The sequence below is a fragment of the Choloepus didactylus genome, chromosome 9 (assembly GCF_015220235.1).
Source record: "Choloepus didactylus isolate mChoDid1 chromosome 9, mChoDid1.pri, whole genome shotgun sequence".
Classification (NCBI taxonomy): domain Eukaryota; kingdom Metazoa; phylum Chordata; class Mammalia; order Pilosa; family Megalonychidae; genus Choloepus; species Choloepus didactylus.
The window spans coordinates 87,000,379-87,019,405 of NC_051315.1; the positions used below are offsets into that span (position 1 = coordinate 87,000,379).

The 19,027-nt window shown below is 34.9% G+C and overlaps 1 protein-coding gene across 5 annotated transcripts in view; it reads right to left on the bottom strand.

The window, feature by feature from the left end:
* DNAH7 (dynein axonemal heavy chain 7) overlaps positions 1-19,027 on the bottom strand; it is a 371,530-nt gene that overhangs the window by 152,057 nt on the left and 200,446 nt on the right. For all 5 annotated transcript variants that reach the window (XR_005218999.1, XM_037850664.1, XM_037850667.1 and 2 more), the window contains 4 exons: positions 13,581-14,453; positions 11,209-11,438; positions 7,934-8,264; positions 817-1,163 (listed from right to left, as the gene is read on the bottom strand). Coding sequence is in view for 4 of the 5 variants with exons in the window: in XM_037850664.1 (XP_037706592.1) it covers positions 817-1,163; positions 7,934-8,264; positions 11,209-11,438; positions 13,581-14,453 (1,781 nt within the window). In the remaining variant the exon portion in view is untranslated. The remainder of the gene's footprint in view (positions 1-816; positions 1,164-7,933; positions 8,265-11,208; positions 11,439-13,580; positions 14,454-19,027) is intronic.

Consider the following 19,027-nt stretch of genomic DNA (forward strand, 5'->3'; position numbering starts at 1 on the left):
GAATATAGCAGGTAATGTTTATGTACAATGATTCAAACTGGGTATGAGTTTGAAAGACATCTGGTAATTGTTACTTTTTGAACAAATAACCATTTTTACTCTGTTTTTGCGTGATGTAAACGGTTCTCATAAAATCATCAATCAAAAAGGCTCTTTGTCTTACAAAGGATATATATTACACTGGCTGTCTTCAAAGTGTGGCCCAAGGACCCCAGGGGCATTCCCAAGGTAACACTCCCTTAAGGGGGTCCATGAGGTCCTCCCTTTTCCAACCAAATATGTAAGGTTGGATTTTTTTCATATTCCTCAATCAAAACAAAATATCACAGATTAAATGAACACACAGATATGAAGAGTCCAGCTGTCTTCTATTAAATCACATATTTAAGATGTTTGCAAATATAAAACAATCCCACTCTTATCCCTAATCTTTTTTTTTTTTAATGTGGATGCTAAAAAAAATAAGTTATGTTAGCATGGAATGTTTTAATACTATTTTAAATGAATTAAATATTTTAAAAATTTCTTAGTTTAAAATCTAATGTGGTAAAAAAGAAAAAAAAAAGAGCTCAATGGGATTTTCAACAATTTTTTGAGTGTAAAGGGTTCCTGAATCCAAAAAATTTAAGACTGCTCTATTACACTATTTTGATTAGTGTAATTTCACCTCAAATAAACATGTAAACACATAGCAGGAAATAACCATGATTTTCCATGGAGTGTCTCATCACTATAGCTTTAAAATTTTTTATTGTCTAAATGACCGAACATGATGATAAAATATAACCATTTAGTTTTCTTGCTATCAGCACTTACTTATCATATGAATCCATTGCTATGACCCATTTGCATAGACCTTCCGCTGCTGTGGAGGCATTTCTAATCTTCTCTGGAACGAAATCTGGATTTGGAATATAATTTTTTCTTATGATATTCATATAAGCTGGAGGAATATTGTCTTTGTCATATTCATGAAGTGACTGTAGAAATCTAATTTCACCCAGAAGCCTTTTTGCTGGACCCCAGAAATCCTCTATTTTTTTCCCTGAACCTGTTGGGTCAGGAATTTTGTCAGCTTTGATGCCTTTCAAGATGCATATAGCTTCCATGACAAGCTTGACACCAGCAGGAGGACTCTTCATGGATTTTACCACAGTAATGTCCTTGAAATGGCAACATGTTAATTACTAAGAAAGAAATGTTTGTCTACAAATTAATTGCAGTTGGTTCCTATATTTGGACTAAGCATTTTTAAAATTTAATTTTACTGAGATTGTTCACATACCATACAATTATCCAAAGATCCAAAGTGTACAATCAATTGTCCACGGTACCATCATACAGCTGTGCATCCATCACCAAAATTATTTTTTTTCAATTTTTAGAACATTTTCAATACTCCAGAAAAGAAATAAAGACAAAAAAAGGAAACTCAAATCCTCGCATACCCCTAACCATCCCCCTCCATTATTGACTCATAGTACTGGTATGGTACATTTGTTACTGTTGATGAAAAAATGCTAAAATACTACTAACTGTAGTATATAGTTTGCAACAGGTATGTTTTTTCCCTATATGCCCCTCTATTATTAACATCTAGTTGTAATGTCATACATTTGTTCTAGTTCATGAAAGAGATTTCTAGTATTTGTACAGTTAATCATGGACATTGCCTACCACAAGATCCACTGTTTTATACATTCCCATCTTTTAACCTCCAACTTTCCTCTGGTGACATAAGTTACTCTGAGCGTCCCCTTTCCACCATGTTCACACACCATACAGCACTGTTAGTTATTCTCACAATAATGTGCTACCATCACCTCTATCCATTTCCAAACACTTAAGATCAATCTAGTTGAACATTCTGCTCATAATAAGCAGTTGCTCCCCATTCTTTAGCCTTGTTCTATATCCTGGTAACTTATATTTCATGTCTATGAGTTTACATATTATAATTAGTTCATATCAGTGAGATCCTGCAATATTTGTCCTTATGTGTCTGGCTTATTTCACTCAATATAGTGCCCTCAAGCAAAGCTAAAGGAGTTCTTCAGCCTGAAAGGAAAGGACACTAGAGAGTGGACTGAAGCAGCAAAAATAAATAAAGACCTCCAGTAAAGTTAACATATAAGTAATGGTAAACTATTACATTGTATTTTCTGGTGTGTGTTTTACATCTTACATGTTCTAAAATACAAATGCATAAAAAGCAAATAGTAACGAGGAAGTTGTGGTAGCTATACTAATATCAAATAAAATAGACTTCAAGTATAAAACTGCTATGAGAGACAAAGAAGGTCCATATACTGATAAAGGGGTCAATTTGACAGAAGACATAACAATTACAAATATATATGCAACTAACAGCAGTCTCAAAATACATAAAGCAAGTATGACAGATTTGAAGGGAAAAATAGACTGTTACACATTAATAGCAGTCAATATACCACTTTCAATAGTGGATAGAACATCTAGACAGCAGATCAGTAAGGAAATAGAAGACATGAACAATTCTATAAATCAACTAGACCTAACAGACATATATAAAACACTTCACCCAAAACAGCAGGATAAATATTCTTCTCTAGTTCACATGGATATTCTCCAATATAGACCATAGGTTAGGTAACAAAACAAGTTTCCATAAATTAAAAATACTGAAATCGTGCAACATATCTTCTGACCACAAAGAAATGAAGCAAAAAAAATCAATAACATCAGAAGAACTGGAAAATTCACAAATATGTGGATATTAAATACACTCCTAAACAACAAATGAGTCAAAGAAGAAATCACAAAGTAAATTAGGAAATATCTTGAGGTGAAGGAACACAAAAACAAAACATACCTAAACTTATAGGAAAGAGCAAAAGCAGTGCTGAGAGGGAAATTTATAGGTTTAAATGCTTACATTAAAAATGAAGAAAGGTCTCAAATCAGAAATCTAACATAACTGGAGAATCTAGAAAAAAAGAGGAAACTAAACTCAAAGGAAGCAAAAGGAAGAAAATAAATATTAGAGAAGAGATAAATGAAATAGAGAATAAAAAAAATTTGAGCGAATCAATGAAAACAAAAGTTTGTTCTTTGAAAAGATCAATAGAATTGACAAACTTTTAGCTAGCCTGGCAATGAAAAAAAGAGTACACAAATAACTAATATCAGAAATGAAAGGGGTGATATTACTATCAACCCCATAGAAATTAAAAAGGATTATGTGAAGACACTATGAACTGTATGCCAACATATTAGACAATCTAGTTGAAATGGACAAATTGCTAGAAACATAAACTACCTCTACTGACTCAAGAAGAAATAGAAGATCTCAACAGAGTAGTAACAACTAAAGACATTGTATCTGTCACCAGAAACCTCCCAACAAACAAAACCCCAGAACCAGATGGCTTCACTGGTTAATTTTACCAAACATTCCAAGAGAATTAACACCAATCCTCCTCAAATTCTTCCAAAAAACTGAAGAGGAGAGAACACTCTCTAATGCATTCTATGATGCCAACATCACCCTAATACCAAAGCCAGATAAAGGTAACCGAAAATTACAGGCAATTACCCCTTATGTGTAGAGATGCACAAACCCACAACAAAATACTTACAAATCAAATCTAACAAGACACTAAAAGAATTGTACACCATGATAAGTGGGATTTAACCCATATATGCAAGGGTGGTTCAACATAGGAAAGTCTACCAATTTGAAATGCTATACTGATAGAACTAATGGAAAATAAAACACAACATGGTCATTTCAATTGACAAAGAAAAGGCATTTGGCAAAGTCCAGCACCCCTTCTTGATAAAAACACTTGGAAAACTAATAATTACAAGGAAACCCCTTCAACATGATAAAAGGCATATATGAAAAACCCACAGGTAACATCACATTCAATGGGGAAAGACTGAAAGCTTTCCCTCTAAGATCAGGACAAAACAAGGATTCCATTGTCTCCACTGTTATTCAACATTTTACTGGACATTCTAACCAGAGCAATTAGGCAAGAAAAAGAAATAATAGATCTCCAAATTGGAATGGAAGAAGTCAAACTTTCTCTGTTTGCAGATGATATGATCTTATACACAGAAAATCCTGGAAAATCCACAACACAGCTACTACAGCTAATTCAACATATTGGTGCCATACAAGAGCAACAAGCAAAATCTGTAATGAATAATAAGAAGAGGAAATCAAGAAAAAAATTCCATTTACAATAGCAACTAAAAGAATCAAATATCTAGGAATAAATTTAACCAAGAGTGTTAAGGACTTAGACATGGAAAACTACAAAACACTGCTAAAAGAACTCAAAGAAGTCCTAAATAAATGGAAAGATATTCTGTGTTCATGGATTGCAAGAGTAAATATTGTTAAGATGTCAATTCTACCCAAAGCAATTTACAGATTCAATACAATCCCAATCAAAATTCCAACAGCCTTCATTGAATAAATGGAAAAGCCAATTATTAAATTTATATGGAAGGGTAAGGGATCCTGAATAACCATAAAACCATCAAGAAAAAGAAGAATTAAGTTAGAGGGTTTACACGTCCAGATATTAAAATGTATTACAAAGCAACTGTAATCAAAACAGCATAGTACTGGCACAAGGACAGAAAATAGACCAATGGAATCAAATTGAGAGTTCAGGAACTAACCCTTGTATCTATGGCCAATTGATATTTGACAAAGTACCAAGTCTATTCAATTGGCAAAGGATATTCTCTTCATAAATGGTGCTGGGAAAACTGGATATCCAGATGCAAAAGAGTGAAGGTCAATCCCCACTTCACATGATATTCAAAAATTAATTAAAAATGGATCAAAAGCCTAAATATAAGAATCAAAACACTCCTAGAAGAAAACACAGGAAGCAACTTCAGGACCTCAATTTGGCAATTATTTCTTTACACCAGAAGTATGAACTTTACACCAAAAGTATGAACAAAAGAAAAAACAGATAAATGGGACATCATCAAAATTATAAACTTTTGTGCAAAGGACTTCATCATGAAACTAAAAAGACAACCTACAGAATGGGAGAAAATATTTGGAAACCACATATCCAGTAAGGGTTAATTTTCAGAATATATTAAGAAATCCTCATAACAAAAGGACAATCCAATTAAAATATGGACAAAAAAATTGAGTAAACATTTCTCCAAAGAATATTAAAATGGCCTATAAACACATGAACAAATGTTTAACATTATTAGCCATTAAGGAAATGTATATCAAAACTACCAGGAGATACCATTTCACACTCAATAGAATGGCTACTATTTAAAAAACAAACAAACAAACAAACAAAAACAGAAAATAACAAGTGTTGGAGAGTCCATGGAGAAACAGAAACATTCATTCTTTGTGGTGGGAATGTAAAATGGTACAGCCACCATGGAAAACAGTTTGGAAGTTCCTCAGAAAGTTAAGAATCCAATTTCCATATCACCTGGCAATCCCACTTCTAGGTATACAATCAGAAGAATGGAAAGCAGGGATTGGAACAGATATTTGCATGTCCATGTTCTTAAAAGCAATATTCATAATTGCCAAAAGATGGAAGCAACTCAAATGTCCATCAACAGATGAATGAATAAACCAAATGTGATATATCCCTACAATGGACTATTATGTAGCAGCAAAAAAGAATGAAGTTCTGATACGTATGACAACATGGATGATCCTTGATGTTGAGTGAAATTAACCAGACACAAAAGGACAAATACTGCATGATTTCACTGATGTAAAATGATTAGAATAAGCAAATTCATTGAGTCAGAAACCAGAATATAGTTTACCAGGGGCAGTGGTGGGGTAAGGGATGGGGCATAATGCTTAATTCATACAGTTTCAGTTTGCAGTAGAAGAAAAGTTTTGGTAACGGATGGTGGTGATGGTAGCACAACCTTGTGAATGTAATTAACACTAATGAATTCTATATTAGAATGTGGTTAAGAGGGGATATTTTAGGTTGTATATATGTTGCTAGAATAAAAAGTTTTTAAAAACCCATAGGTCTGTACAGCACAGTGAACCATAAGGAAACTATCAACTGTAGTTAATAGTATAATTATAATATTTTTCATCAAATGTGATAACTTTGTAATCACACTAATGCAAAGTTTTAATGATAGGGAAAACTGCATGTGTGAAGGCTGTGTTTTCTGCAGGATTTTTCTATAACCTATAACTTGTCTAATAAAAAAAAGAATAGGAAGACACGCTATATGAGATAGTTACAGCATGAAGTTTACTTTAAAAAACACATAAAAGGGAGATTTGGATGTTACAAAGTGAGTTTTGTAGCTTCTCAAAAATTACAAAACTAACAGATACCTACCACAAACATTAGAAAAATACTGAACAATTATATATCTATAAGTCTCCTGTAATCCCACCATAATAGTTCACCTCTGTAAACATTGTCATTTATATCCTTCTATAGCTTTTTTTTGTGTTTATGCTACAAAGCAATGTACATGCTACATTTTAACTAACGGAATCATAATATACATGAAATACATGCTGTTTTAAAAGCTGCTCTATTTCAATAACAATATACAGTGGACATCCCTCTCTGCTACATTTACATCATTATTTTTAATAGAGAGGCACCATAATTCTATCAATGCTCTTTTCTCTATTTTTTACTGTTACAACTGCCATGCTTAATTAAATATTTTATACCTTTTATTTTTAAAGTTTTTAACATATACTAATAAATTGTTCTTCAGAAAGAATAAAAGGGTGCTTGTTTTACGTACACCATCAGCAGCAATGGTAGACATTCTGATAGGCAAGAGAAATATTGCTTCAATTTGTATTTCTTTAAATACAAGTGAGGTGGAACAGCTTTTCGTATGTTTATTGACTATTTGCCTTTCCTCTTTTGTGAATTACTTCTTTATATCATTTACTGTAGTATTTTAGAGCTACTGTATTCTTATTGATTTGTAAGAGCTCTTTGCAAAGAAAGGTATATTAATTCTTTGTACATTGTTTCAAATAATTTCCTCCAGTGTTTCTAAAATTCTATCCATGGTATTTATGTCAAACAAAATTTACAGATTTTTAGGTACTAAAATGTATTACTCTTAAATTTTTAAATTAATTATGAAAATATAAAGAGTATTTGGAGCACCTATATTCCAAATAATAAAATCTTTCTGATTTCTCTCATAGACCTAGGAAGTCCAAGGTTCTTGCCCACTCAGAGATTATAAACATTTTGACCTACATTTTCAAATATTTCTTAGCAATATAACCATTTATATTTACATTTTCAATCAATCTGAAATCATTTGTGGAATAAGATGTGAGGAAAGAATCTAACATTCTACTCCCAATCCTATCCACAGGTTTAGTCGAATTCCCACACACCATTTATTTTTAAAAATTCATAACATCTAATACCATATTTCATCAAGTCTAAAATATATTACAAAATGTGTCACTGTAGGACATATTATTTCATATATCACCAAGAAACAAAAGATCAATGTTGACACAATACTTTATCACATCTATTGTGAGATGTATCCCAATTACAAGAAGTGCCTAAATACAAAAGAGGTGCACCTTAGAATCAATTCATAAACTTAGGTTTGATGCCTCTGTCTGTTACTAGAGTGCAAAATTGTAGAGCAAAACTCTTACAATAAGTGTTATTTTATAGCAGGTTATAACACCCGGCAGCTTTCTTCCTTTTCAAAATTGTCTAAGCCATGCACACGGATCTTTTTTCTCTTTTCCAGAGGAATTAGGGAATCTTTTTGCTAATTTCAAAATGATGTCAACTGCATTAAATTTTAAGACTAATTTGGAGAGACAAGCCATACTGTACCATGCAATATGAAGTGCTTTTTTTGAGCTATGATGACAAATTCCTCAGCAAGTTCACAAATGTGCACTTACCTGTGCAGTCAGAGTATCGAGAGCGGATAGTGCTGACTCTAATATGGGCAAGGCCTCTGCCAAGTCAGCATCACATTCATCTTTGATGGCTTTGGCAGCCATAGCTTGTTCATTTGCTATAGTTTCATCAGCTTTCACTATTTTTTCGGTCTTGGCAACTTCTACAGACTCCCTCTCAATGATGACCATCATTTCATCAACCTCTTTGCTAGCAACTTTTAACTGAGGATGCAGAGCCTCTAACTCATACTGCATTGTGGCTACTTGAGATGAAGCAGAATTCAGCTTATCCAAACCAACTTCATACCTCTTTTTCATTTTCATGACCTCACTGAAAGCAAACAGATAAGCCAAGGTCAGTCACAAGGCTTTCTCTTCCACTTCAAAGAAAAAAGCATTATCTTATTAGTATCTCATCAGTGCCTAGCACAGCAAACTGTTTTTTTTTTTTTTTTTTTTGCTGAAATTGTTCCACCATTGCATCATCTTTTATTAATTTCCACCCCTATTAATTTTAAAAATTTAATTTCTTGAGCTTTTTGGGCTTTTTGAAGGCACAACTAATGGAGTAGTCTGAAGATTTCCACATACATTAATCTGTCAAAAAATATGAACTCTAGAACATTGGATTGTGCACAAGAACAGAGAGTATGTCTTGTTCACTTTTGTTTCTAGCACCTAGAGCAATGTCTAGTCATATAAAAGAAATAAAAAATAAATAAATACATTAGGTATAGGGCAAGGAGCATCCTGCATCAACGTGAATGACGTATCTCTAAAATTAGTCACCTTGGGAAATTTATTCCAACAACGCTATTGTTCCTTAAAACTTTTTAATAATCACTTCTTCTAAACAGACTTCAGTGTCCAAAATACATTATTTTCTATGTTGTCCATGGTGGCAAAATATTTTAAGATGCATTAAATATCTTGAAGAAGGATTTTTTTTTTTAAATGAGACAAGTTTGACAAATAGGATAGATAACAAAACTCAAAATTTTTTTGTGCAAAGTGATTATAAAATAATAACCTATTGGAAATAATGTAATTTTTAACATAATTAAAAATTTTTATCTTCACACATATATTCTCTTGATGATCTTATGTTAACATTTAGACAAAACTCTTCTTTATAGTTTGTCCAACTTATTACTTAACCGAGTTGATTTGGAAACGGTAACCAGGAGAACGCTGAAAAGACCATCATAGGTAGAAAAAAGGCATTTGCAAGTGAGGACATGCCACATTTTTGTCATGTCAAATTCTTTCAGAGTAAGCAAAAGGTTTGATAGTAATGGAAACTGAGGGGAGTGGATTTACTTTACCACGCATTATCTGTGACTTTGGTTTCGGTAGAAACCTCGTGGGACAAGCACAGGGAAGATCTCATTGTTGCCAGCATGAGGCAGCTACATTAGGGCAGTTCATCCTGCTGTGACACTTTGCTAGCTAAACCAGTTTTCCTGGCAGGTGATCTAATAATTTGCTTTTAGATTAGAGCACTACCTGGCAACTGAGAGATCTGAAGACTTTACCTGTTAAGGGAAGGGTAACTACAGCTAGGAATCCTAGTTGAGGTAAAAGAGAATTTAAAAAAAAGGAAACAGAGAAAAATTTGAAAGGCAAAGAAGAATACCTGAAAATTCCTTGACAACTTCTACTCTTATAGCCTTTCTACAAGTTTGTATCTCATTTTAATAACCTGTTTTTCAGTTAGGATGGTCTTAAATATTGTGGGCACAAAATTAAAGTTGAGTGATATCTAAGATTTAATCAGAATTTCTAAGAGTTCTTAGTTTTTGATCCTCCTGGCTTTGGATGAGAAAATATGGAGGGTGGGGGGTGGGGGGGGTGGGGCAATGATCCATTAAGTGAAAGATAAGATCTACATGGCATGATAATTATCTTAAGAGCTAAAGAAATAAAATCCCGCCAAGCTATAAAGCAACATTGCGTGGGAGTTGCAGACTTCCCTAGGAATATAAAAGGATTACTAAGAGTAAGACTCAAACCCAAAGGTGTTGATCACGTTGACTAGGGAAGCTGTACCCACCCCCCCACTTGGTTAGCACCACAATAGTCATGACAAAAAGGATGAGGAGTGTCCTATCAGTACCCAGGTAGCATCCTGGTCAACATGAAAAAAGATGCTTCAAAATGCTTCAGTTAGTGGGTTAGCCACAGGAAGATTTAGAACTAACTATAGAAACATATACAAAATCAAATTCATAGCATTATATTTTTGTGTTAAGAAATATGTGCATATTTGGTGTTTTAAGTATTTTTTTTTAACATTTACAAGAATTTGGTCTGTTAGTTTAACAAGTCAGCTTTGTAACTCCAATTTAAATTGTGTATTCGTGCAACAGATTTAAATTTGTGTTTTTAAAGTCAAAATCACATTCAGTTTATACAATACACTCAAACATTTAAAAGAACTCAAGAATTACCATGTATAAGTTTAACTTACTAGATTTAGAAATTATTTAAGCACCAAGGAAGGTTTGATAAGTTAAATCTAACCTTAAAAGGGAATAATGCATTAAAATTATCAATGTAATACAATTTTTTTTTTAAGTTTGTGAATCTGACCCAATATCAAAGAACTCCCTTGAAGTGATCACTAAAATTTTCTCAACTTCTAACTTTCTAGCTTAATGTTAATAAGCTTTTAAATTTTGGAATATATATATATATATATATAGAATTAAGTTTTAGAACAAAATTTTTGGATAAACTTCTTTGCATGTCAAAGCCACCTTTCAAGAACATTAAAAAACCTCACTCTGACACTTCCTATGGTGCATATGTTTATTGATGTTTATATTGATGGTTTTCAAATGACAGTTTAGAGAAGTAAAACTGCCATGTATATGGAGCAGCTATCTCTGGGGTCTCAGCTGTTCACTATCCAAGGAGAATGGCTTATCTATTATCTAATCACTTATCAAATAAAAATTACTTTATAGTAGTGTTTACTCAAAATCACTGTCAAAATCTCCAAGGATCTTACCACAGCTCTAAGTGGCATGCCTTCATTCTTTCAACAAACATGACAATGAATTTACAATGTGCTGGACACCATATCTAAATGAAAGAATAAGATCCTGTCCCTACCCTCAAAATGTTTGTAGATTAAATCATTTAAAGATTTAACAAAACTCACAATATGTTTATAAGAAATAAGTATATATTACTTCATAGCTATGCCTTTGTACACATAAATATTTTAAAACCACCATAGCTTTTGTAGAAATATGAAATTTCAGTTTTACCTTCTTTTCTTTTCTAACAACAGTTTGAAGGTTGAGATTAATTCAAGATAAGAGGTAGGAGTCACATAATTGAATCTTTGAAGTTCAATATAGAAGGATTCTGATAAATTTATAGTAGAGGTATGGAAGCTTTTACACATGTCGATACAGCCATCTTGTATTTCCTCTGACATCTCAATATCTTCTAAGAAGCGTGAGGCAACTGCATGCAGGGCATCTTCAGGCCATGACTAAATTTAAGATAAATGATTTAGGTCCTTAACAAAGTCACCAATGTGAGTTTGTAACCATTTCTGCCCTTTATAATTTGTGGATGTTGGAGATTGAGGAAAATGGGATGGAGATGGGTGGGAGAGAGATTTTCATGGGAAACTTGCTCAAAGAACTTGCATGCTTAGTTAGCTAGTGCATGAGCCTAAGTTCTTCAAGGTGTGTTCAGGGATTACAGAAACTGTCCATGGGCATTGCAAAGAGCAAGAAGGGGAAAAAACCAAACGTATAGAATGTCTATTTCTGAGCATCCCTTATGGATATTATCTCATTTAGTCCTCATAACAATCCTCTGAGGTAAATGTTGTTATTATTTCCCCTATACTCCAGAATCAAATAGAGATCTACCTCCTTGATTTCTCTTGCTTGGCTTATAGGCATCTCAAACCATCGTCCAAAACATGGTTCCTGTATTCCCTGTCAAAGGCGTTCCTTCTGCAGTCTTCCCTACCTCAGTAAACGTACCATCGTGCACCACTTGCTCATGTAGAGATCATCTTGGATCAGTCTTTTCTTCCTCACCCCTACATCCATCCCATAAGCAAGTTCTACAGGCATAACCCATAAAATAGTTCCCACACCCTTCACTTCTTACTGTATGTACCACACCTGAACTAATTCAAGTCTCCATCATCTCCTGTCAGGAATATTCCAATAGTGCCCTTGCTGGTCTCCTGCTGCCACTCTTCCACCTGCCCCACAATCCATTCTCCACACAGCTGCCAGAGCAAACCTTTCAAAATGTAAATCCACCTGTGTCACTTCCTGGTTTATAATCCCTCAGTGACTTCCCAGAATACTTAAAATCCAAACCAATTTGCAAATCTCTACCTGGTCTGGCCTTTCCTACCTTTCTGACCTCATCTGTACTATTTCCTCCAGTTATTCTGCTCTCCTCCTCCTGGTGCCCTCAACCCCCTTGCCTTCACTAGCCTATTGTCTCTGCCCAGGTCTTCTCATTACTGACTCTTTTTGTCTTTCAGATTTCCTCTTAAAGGTCACATCTTCAGAGAACCTTTTTCTGGCCACTTACTCTAGGGTTGCCTCTGAGTGACTTTCAATCATATTATCCTATATGACGGAATTATTTTTTGCTCATTTGTCTGTAGAAAGTTAGCTCAAGGAGAGCAGAGGACTTTTCTATCTTACCTCTTCCTCTCCACCTTTTAAAATGAGACCTGGCACAAAGCAAGGGTTCCAGAAATAGGTGCTGCTTGAAATAACAAAGTTTATCAGGGAATGTAGGTACAGAGAGGCTAAGTGAATTCCCCAAGGTCATAACTGTTTATATGTTGGATCTCACACACATGAGCACTATCAAGCCCATGAATTTCCTACTATACATATGGAGAATGCATTGTTATAGCTAGAGGGGAGAATTTAGTTACTTTTCACCTTGAGCTAGCTCTTCCCCCTCTGTTGCATCTTTCTAACCCCCAATCATTCTCTGCTCTAGTGTGCCCTGCTCTGTGCTTCCTGATGCTGAACTATACTACAAAAGCATCCAGGCTTTCTTCCTTTTGGCTTCCTGTTGGGTGTGACTAATGGAAAGAGACTGGAGGAGGGAAGGAGAGAGGTAGGGACACTTACACCCTCCCTTCCTCTCCAGCAGTGGCTGCGTCCCAGGGTTCCAGTTCCTATTCCTGTTGGGAAGTCCTACTTCTGGCTCTAAGCTCTCGCAGAGCTCTGGTAGCATTGTTCCCTCCCCACGCCCTGTACACCCAGGTGGGCCAAACAACTTCCTGCTATTGCTCCACAACTTACTGCACATCCATCATCCTCTTTCAGGATGAATAGTCCCTTCATGAAGCTTTCCTCAGTGAAGCCATTGAGAGCATTCTCCATTTCCTGCCAGGACCCTGACTTATACTCATACTTATCTGAAATCTGCCTATAACATATTAAGGCAATGACTACAAACACTACTAATAAAATATTTCTCTATTATGATGACTTCAATTATAATATAATAAAATATATTATTATTAATCAGAAAATTTTGCGGAACTACATTTTGGTGTGTGGGGGGGGTGGTCCACAAAATAAGTCACAAAAACAATTCAACATTTCTAAAAGTACATCTTAAATTTATGTGACAATACCTGAAACCAGTCAATGGTACAGCAGTTAACAAGAGCAGGGAACTTTCTAAGACGGTTCCGAAATGCATCTCCAATGGGACTCATGGCAAGGACCACGTGCAACTGATTGCGGCAACGATCAATAAACATGTTGAAAAGAGCTATGGGGCTGCCATCTGTTTGTTTGGTTTTATCCCGTTGGCGATCTAACTGACGCATCTTTTCACATATCTCTTGCTTCTCATCGAGGGCAAAGAGATTTGGAACCTCCCCAGCATTTAGCAAATTGTTGACATCTTCTAGAAATGACTCTCTTTTAATCTGAGTATCTGTAAACAGAAAGACACCCTGCATGTCACCTTCTGAGCACTTCTTCAAGATCACTTTTAAGTCTTCACGCCACTCAGTACTACCATAGCCCTTGGAGAGTTCAACCTGGAAAAGTGAATAATCAGCCATGTGTGCAGCTAATCTGGTAACAGACTGCCTCCCACTCCCTCCAACGCCAACCAGAAGAGCGTGGCTGCGAGGCTGCTTCAGGATCCTGGAAATTCTGCAAATGTGTTCTATGGCAAAGCGGAATAAGACAAGGTTCATGGGTTTTTTGCTCATATTGTTGTATTCTTCTAGGTGACCTTCCACTATCACTTGAAGATTATCCACATTTGCAACTTCTCTGTAGTTTGTATCCTCCCTCTTGGGATCATGGAAATCACAAAACATTAAACTGCGTAAGTCATCTTCTTCCACCACTCCATCACTATCAAAATCCAAACTTTGGAAAAGCTCATGAAAATCCTCATCCATATATTTTTTCAAAGTTTCCTGAATGTAGCCAACAAGCCAACTTCTGTCTGCGTTGTCCAGAAGGCGATCATAATACACTCTAAGGACCTGTATAGTAATGAGAAAGTGGCTTTAGGAATTGATTCTTCTATTTGGTTTTTAGTTTTATTATTTCTATATGAATCTCAGTAATATAAAAAATATTCCCAGAAGATTTCTGTGGGCTTTATTAAAAGCATATCCAAACAATCAGAACTATTTTAAATACTAATTTTGACCACATACGTTTGGAATAAGAGTAATATTGTCACCAAAAAAAATGAAAGGTAAGATATTTGAATGTGGTTAGAAGGGAAATCTTAGGTTGTATATATGTCACTAGAATAAAAATTTAAAAAACAACATAGGACTGTAAAATACAAGCACGGAATCTTATTATAAATGATGGACTATAGTACCATTATAAAAATGTTCTTGCATGAATTTTAAGAAATGTACCACACTGAAGTAGTGTTAATAATAGGGTGTCATATGGGAACTCCATTTTATGCATTGTTCTGTAAACCTACAATTTCTCTAATAAAAAAATTATTGAAGAAAATAAAATTTTCAGGGGCTGAAACAGATTATAGAGATGCAAAGAGAAAGAAAGCCTAGAGAAGGTGAGGGCCTGCATTTGCTGCTCACTCAAAAGCAGATAACGGAGCAGGGTTCTGGTATCTAGGGCTTCCCCATTTCCTTACAGTGCCTTTCCCTTCATTCTAAGCCAGATAACATTTTGAAAGCTACTGGCAAATCCATTGATATTTGGGTTTTTTCCCCCATTTTTAGAAAAAACTTTTCTAGAAGAAGAGGGAATATCCTGGGGGAAAGAGTTTTGAACATTTGTTAATTAACTAATTTTGTTTCAAATTACTGCAGAGTGCTATCAATTAGACTAAATCTCTGGTTATATGCACATATCATGGGACTTTAAGAAATCGCTTAACCAGTCTTGCTATATCTAATTATTTCCTCAAAGTGGTAAAATGCACATCCCGGGGTTACAGTGCTGTAACAGTATAATAGAAACAATGCATGTTTTTGTCCACAGAACTTCTGAGTTCTTCCTGCTATGCAATTTTGGGCAAATCACTTAAACCTGTCTAAATCAGCTTTCTTAGCTACAAAAAAAGGAGTCTTGCAAATCTCACAGATTTGACATATATAATTATTACAAACTGCTTTGGAATCAGGCTAATGGTGTTCAAGAATCATGGTTTTAGTGTTTTCACTGTCGTCAAGCTGATGACATAATAGCATTATCTCTTTTTCTAGCAATGGTAGCTACAAAGGCAAATGGTATGATTTCAGCCTCCCCCCATACTCTAACCAGTTCAAAATCATTTCTCTATGGGACAATCTAGTTTCCCAAATATATTAATAGTCACTTCCTTGGATTGAGGTACTGAAGACCTCGGACAATATTCCTAGGAGAGGAAGGAACTAAGTGACTAAGCATGTGTCAAATTTATCATTATTTAGCTGGCAATTTAGCAAGAATTTAAAATCAATGTTTCTCAAAGATGATCAATAGGACCAGCATTTGAATCATCTGGGGTACTTATCAAAATAAGTACCCTCTGTGCCAATTTGGATATATTATGTCTCCCAAGAAAAAGTCATGATCTTTTAATCCAATCTTGTGGGATATTGGGATTAGGTTGTTTCCATGGAGATGTGATCCACCCAACTGTGAGTGACACCTGTAGTTAGGGTGTGACCTCTGATTGTTTCCATGGAGGTGTGGCCTTGCCCATTCAGTGTGGTTCTTAATTAAATCACTGTGGTACTTTAAAAAAAGACAGGCCCAGATGTTTGCTGCAGCTGAGAGACACATTTTGAAGATGGCCATTGGAAGCTGACACTGACATTTTGGAGAACGCCATTTTGAAACACAACCTGGAAACAAGCAGATGCCAGCCATGTGCCTTCCCAGCTAACAGAGATTTTCAGATGCCATCAGCCATCCTCCAGTGAAGGTAACCCTACTGTTGATGACTTACCTTGACACTTAAAGGCCTTAAGACTGTAACTTTGTAACCAATAAACCCCCTTTATAAAAGTCAATCTATTTCTAGTATTTTGCAAAATGGCAGCATTAGCAAACCAGAACACTCTCCTAACTCAAGATCATCAGGGATGGTGCATCAGAACATCTGTTTTTTTTTTTTTTTTTTTCTTTTCCTTTTATAAGGTACATAAGTCTTACATGTATAGGTCAAGGAATTTTTACAGACTTATACATCCATGTAACTACCACCAGGATCAAGATATAGAACATTTCCAGCACTTTAGCAGATGTCCTCATGTTCCTGCCTATTAATGGCCTGCCCTCAATCATTATTCTATCACCACTTTTCACATTTTTAAGTTAACATGTAATTTTTCTATTATAGCTATAACTGTAAAGGATGTAATTTCTGACGTATTTATATTGTACATATGTTTCAAATTTATTTATCTCAAAACCTTGATTGCAAATTTTTTAAATTGAGCGTAGTGCCATAAACATCACCCTTTTAATGTGTACAAGTCACTGAATTTTAGAATATTCACAAAGTTGTGCAGCTATCACCACCATCCAATTTCGGAACATTTTTAGCACCCCCCCCCCCCACAAAAAAAAACCTCTATACTCATTAGCAGTCACTCCCCATGAAGGTTAAGTTTGTGAGTCAATTTGACTAGATTATGGCATCCAGTTGTTTGGTCAAGCAAGTACTTCCCTGGTTGTTATTTTGAGGATATTTTGTGGATTTAAAACATCAGTGAGTCGATTGCATCTATGGCTGATTCATCAACAATAAACTAAGGAGACTGCCTTCAACAACGAGAGACATCTCATCCATTCAGTTGAAGGCCTTAAATGGAGAAGGGATGATTTCAGCAGTCAGAAGAGATATCTTTCTATCTCTACTTCAGCCAGCCCGAGTTCCCCGAGGAATTCACTGAAAACCTTCATTGGAGTCCCAGCTTGTGGCTTGGCTTATGGAATTCAAACTTGCCCATCCCCACAGTTGCCTGAGCCAATTCCTATAATACGTCATGTAATATTTACATTATATATATATAATACATTATACATTATACATATATACACACACACACATACATATATATATACATATATACATATATATCCTGTCAGTTCTATTTCCCTGGAGAACCCTAATTAATACACTCCCCATTATCCTCTCTTACCAGACCCTGGTAATCACCAATATACTTTCTGTTTTGATGGCTATCCCTAACCTGGACATTTCATATAAATAGAATCATACACTATGTGTCCTTTTGTGTCTGGCTTCTTTCATTTTGCATAAAGTTTTCAATGCTCTTCAACATTATAGCATAAATCAGTACTTCATTCCTGTTTTTAAGGGACAAATAATTTTCTACTGTGTGGATATACCATATTTTGCTTGTCCATTCATCATATGATGGAAATTTGGATTGTTTCCACTTTTTGGATGTTATCAATAATTTTGCCATGAACCTTCATGTACAAATTTTTGTGTGGACATATTTTCAATTCTCTGGGGTATATAACTAGGAGTGGAATTGTTGGATCGTATGGTAACTCTATAGTTAACCATTTAAGGAACTGCCAAATGGCTTTCTAAAGTAGTTACACTATTTCACATTCCTTTCATCAGTGTATGAGTGTTCCAATTTCCAACATCCTTATCAACACTTGTTATTGTCTGCCTTTTTGACTTGCACCTATATTCATTTGATTTTAGTCATCTCAGTGGGTGTGAAGTGGTATCTCATTGTGGTTTTTTTTTAAATTTTTTATTTATGGAGATTGTTCACATACCATACAATTATCCAAAGATCCAAAGTGTACAATCAATCAATTGCCCCCAGTACCATCATACAGCTGTGCATCCATCACCACAATTTTTTTTTCAATTTTTAGAATATTTTCATTACTCCAAAAAGAAATACAGACAAAAAAAAAAGGAAACTCAAAACATCCCATACCCCTAACTACCCCCTTCCATTGTTGACTCATAGTATTGGTATAGTACATTTGTTACTGTTGATGAAAGAACATTAAAATACTACTAACTGTAATTAGTTTGCAACAGGTATATTTTTTCCCTATCTGCCCCTCTATTTTGTGTTTAAAGTTTCATAGCAGTATTTAAATTTCAGATATTTATAGTCATCTTATCTGATATCACAAAATAGTGGCTGTGTTATAAATTTTACAGACGAGGATATTGTTGCACTATTCTCACCATAATTATTTTTGATGACTATGATGACAATAAAGCCAAACTTTTATTCAGTGGTCACTATATGGCTTAAAAAATGTATCTTCATCTAATATTATGGAACCTTTCTCCATCTCTCTCTCTCTCCTTTGTTTCTCTGTCAGTAGGACTCCCTTTAGTATCTCAAGTAGGCAGGTCTTTTATTAGCAAAATCTCTCAGCATTTGTTTGTCTGTGAAAAATTTAAGCTCTCCCTCAAATTCGAAGGAGAGCTTTGCTGGATAAAAAATTCTTGGTTGGCAATTTTTCTCTCTCAGAATTTTAAATATGTCATGCCACTGCCTTCTTGCCTCCATGGTGGCTGCAGAATAGTCACTACTTAGTCTTATGTTGTTTCCTTTGTATGTGGTGAATTGCT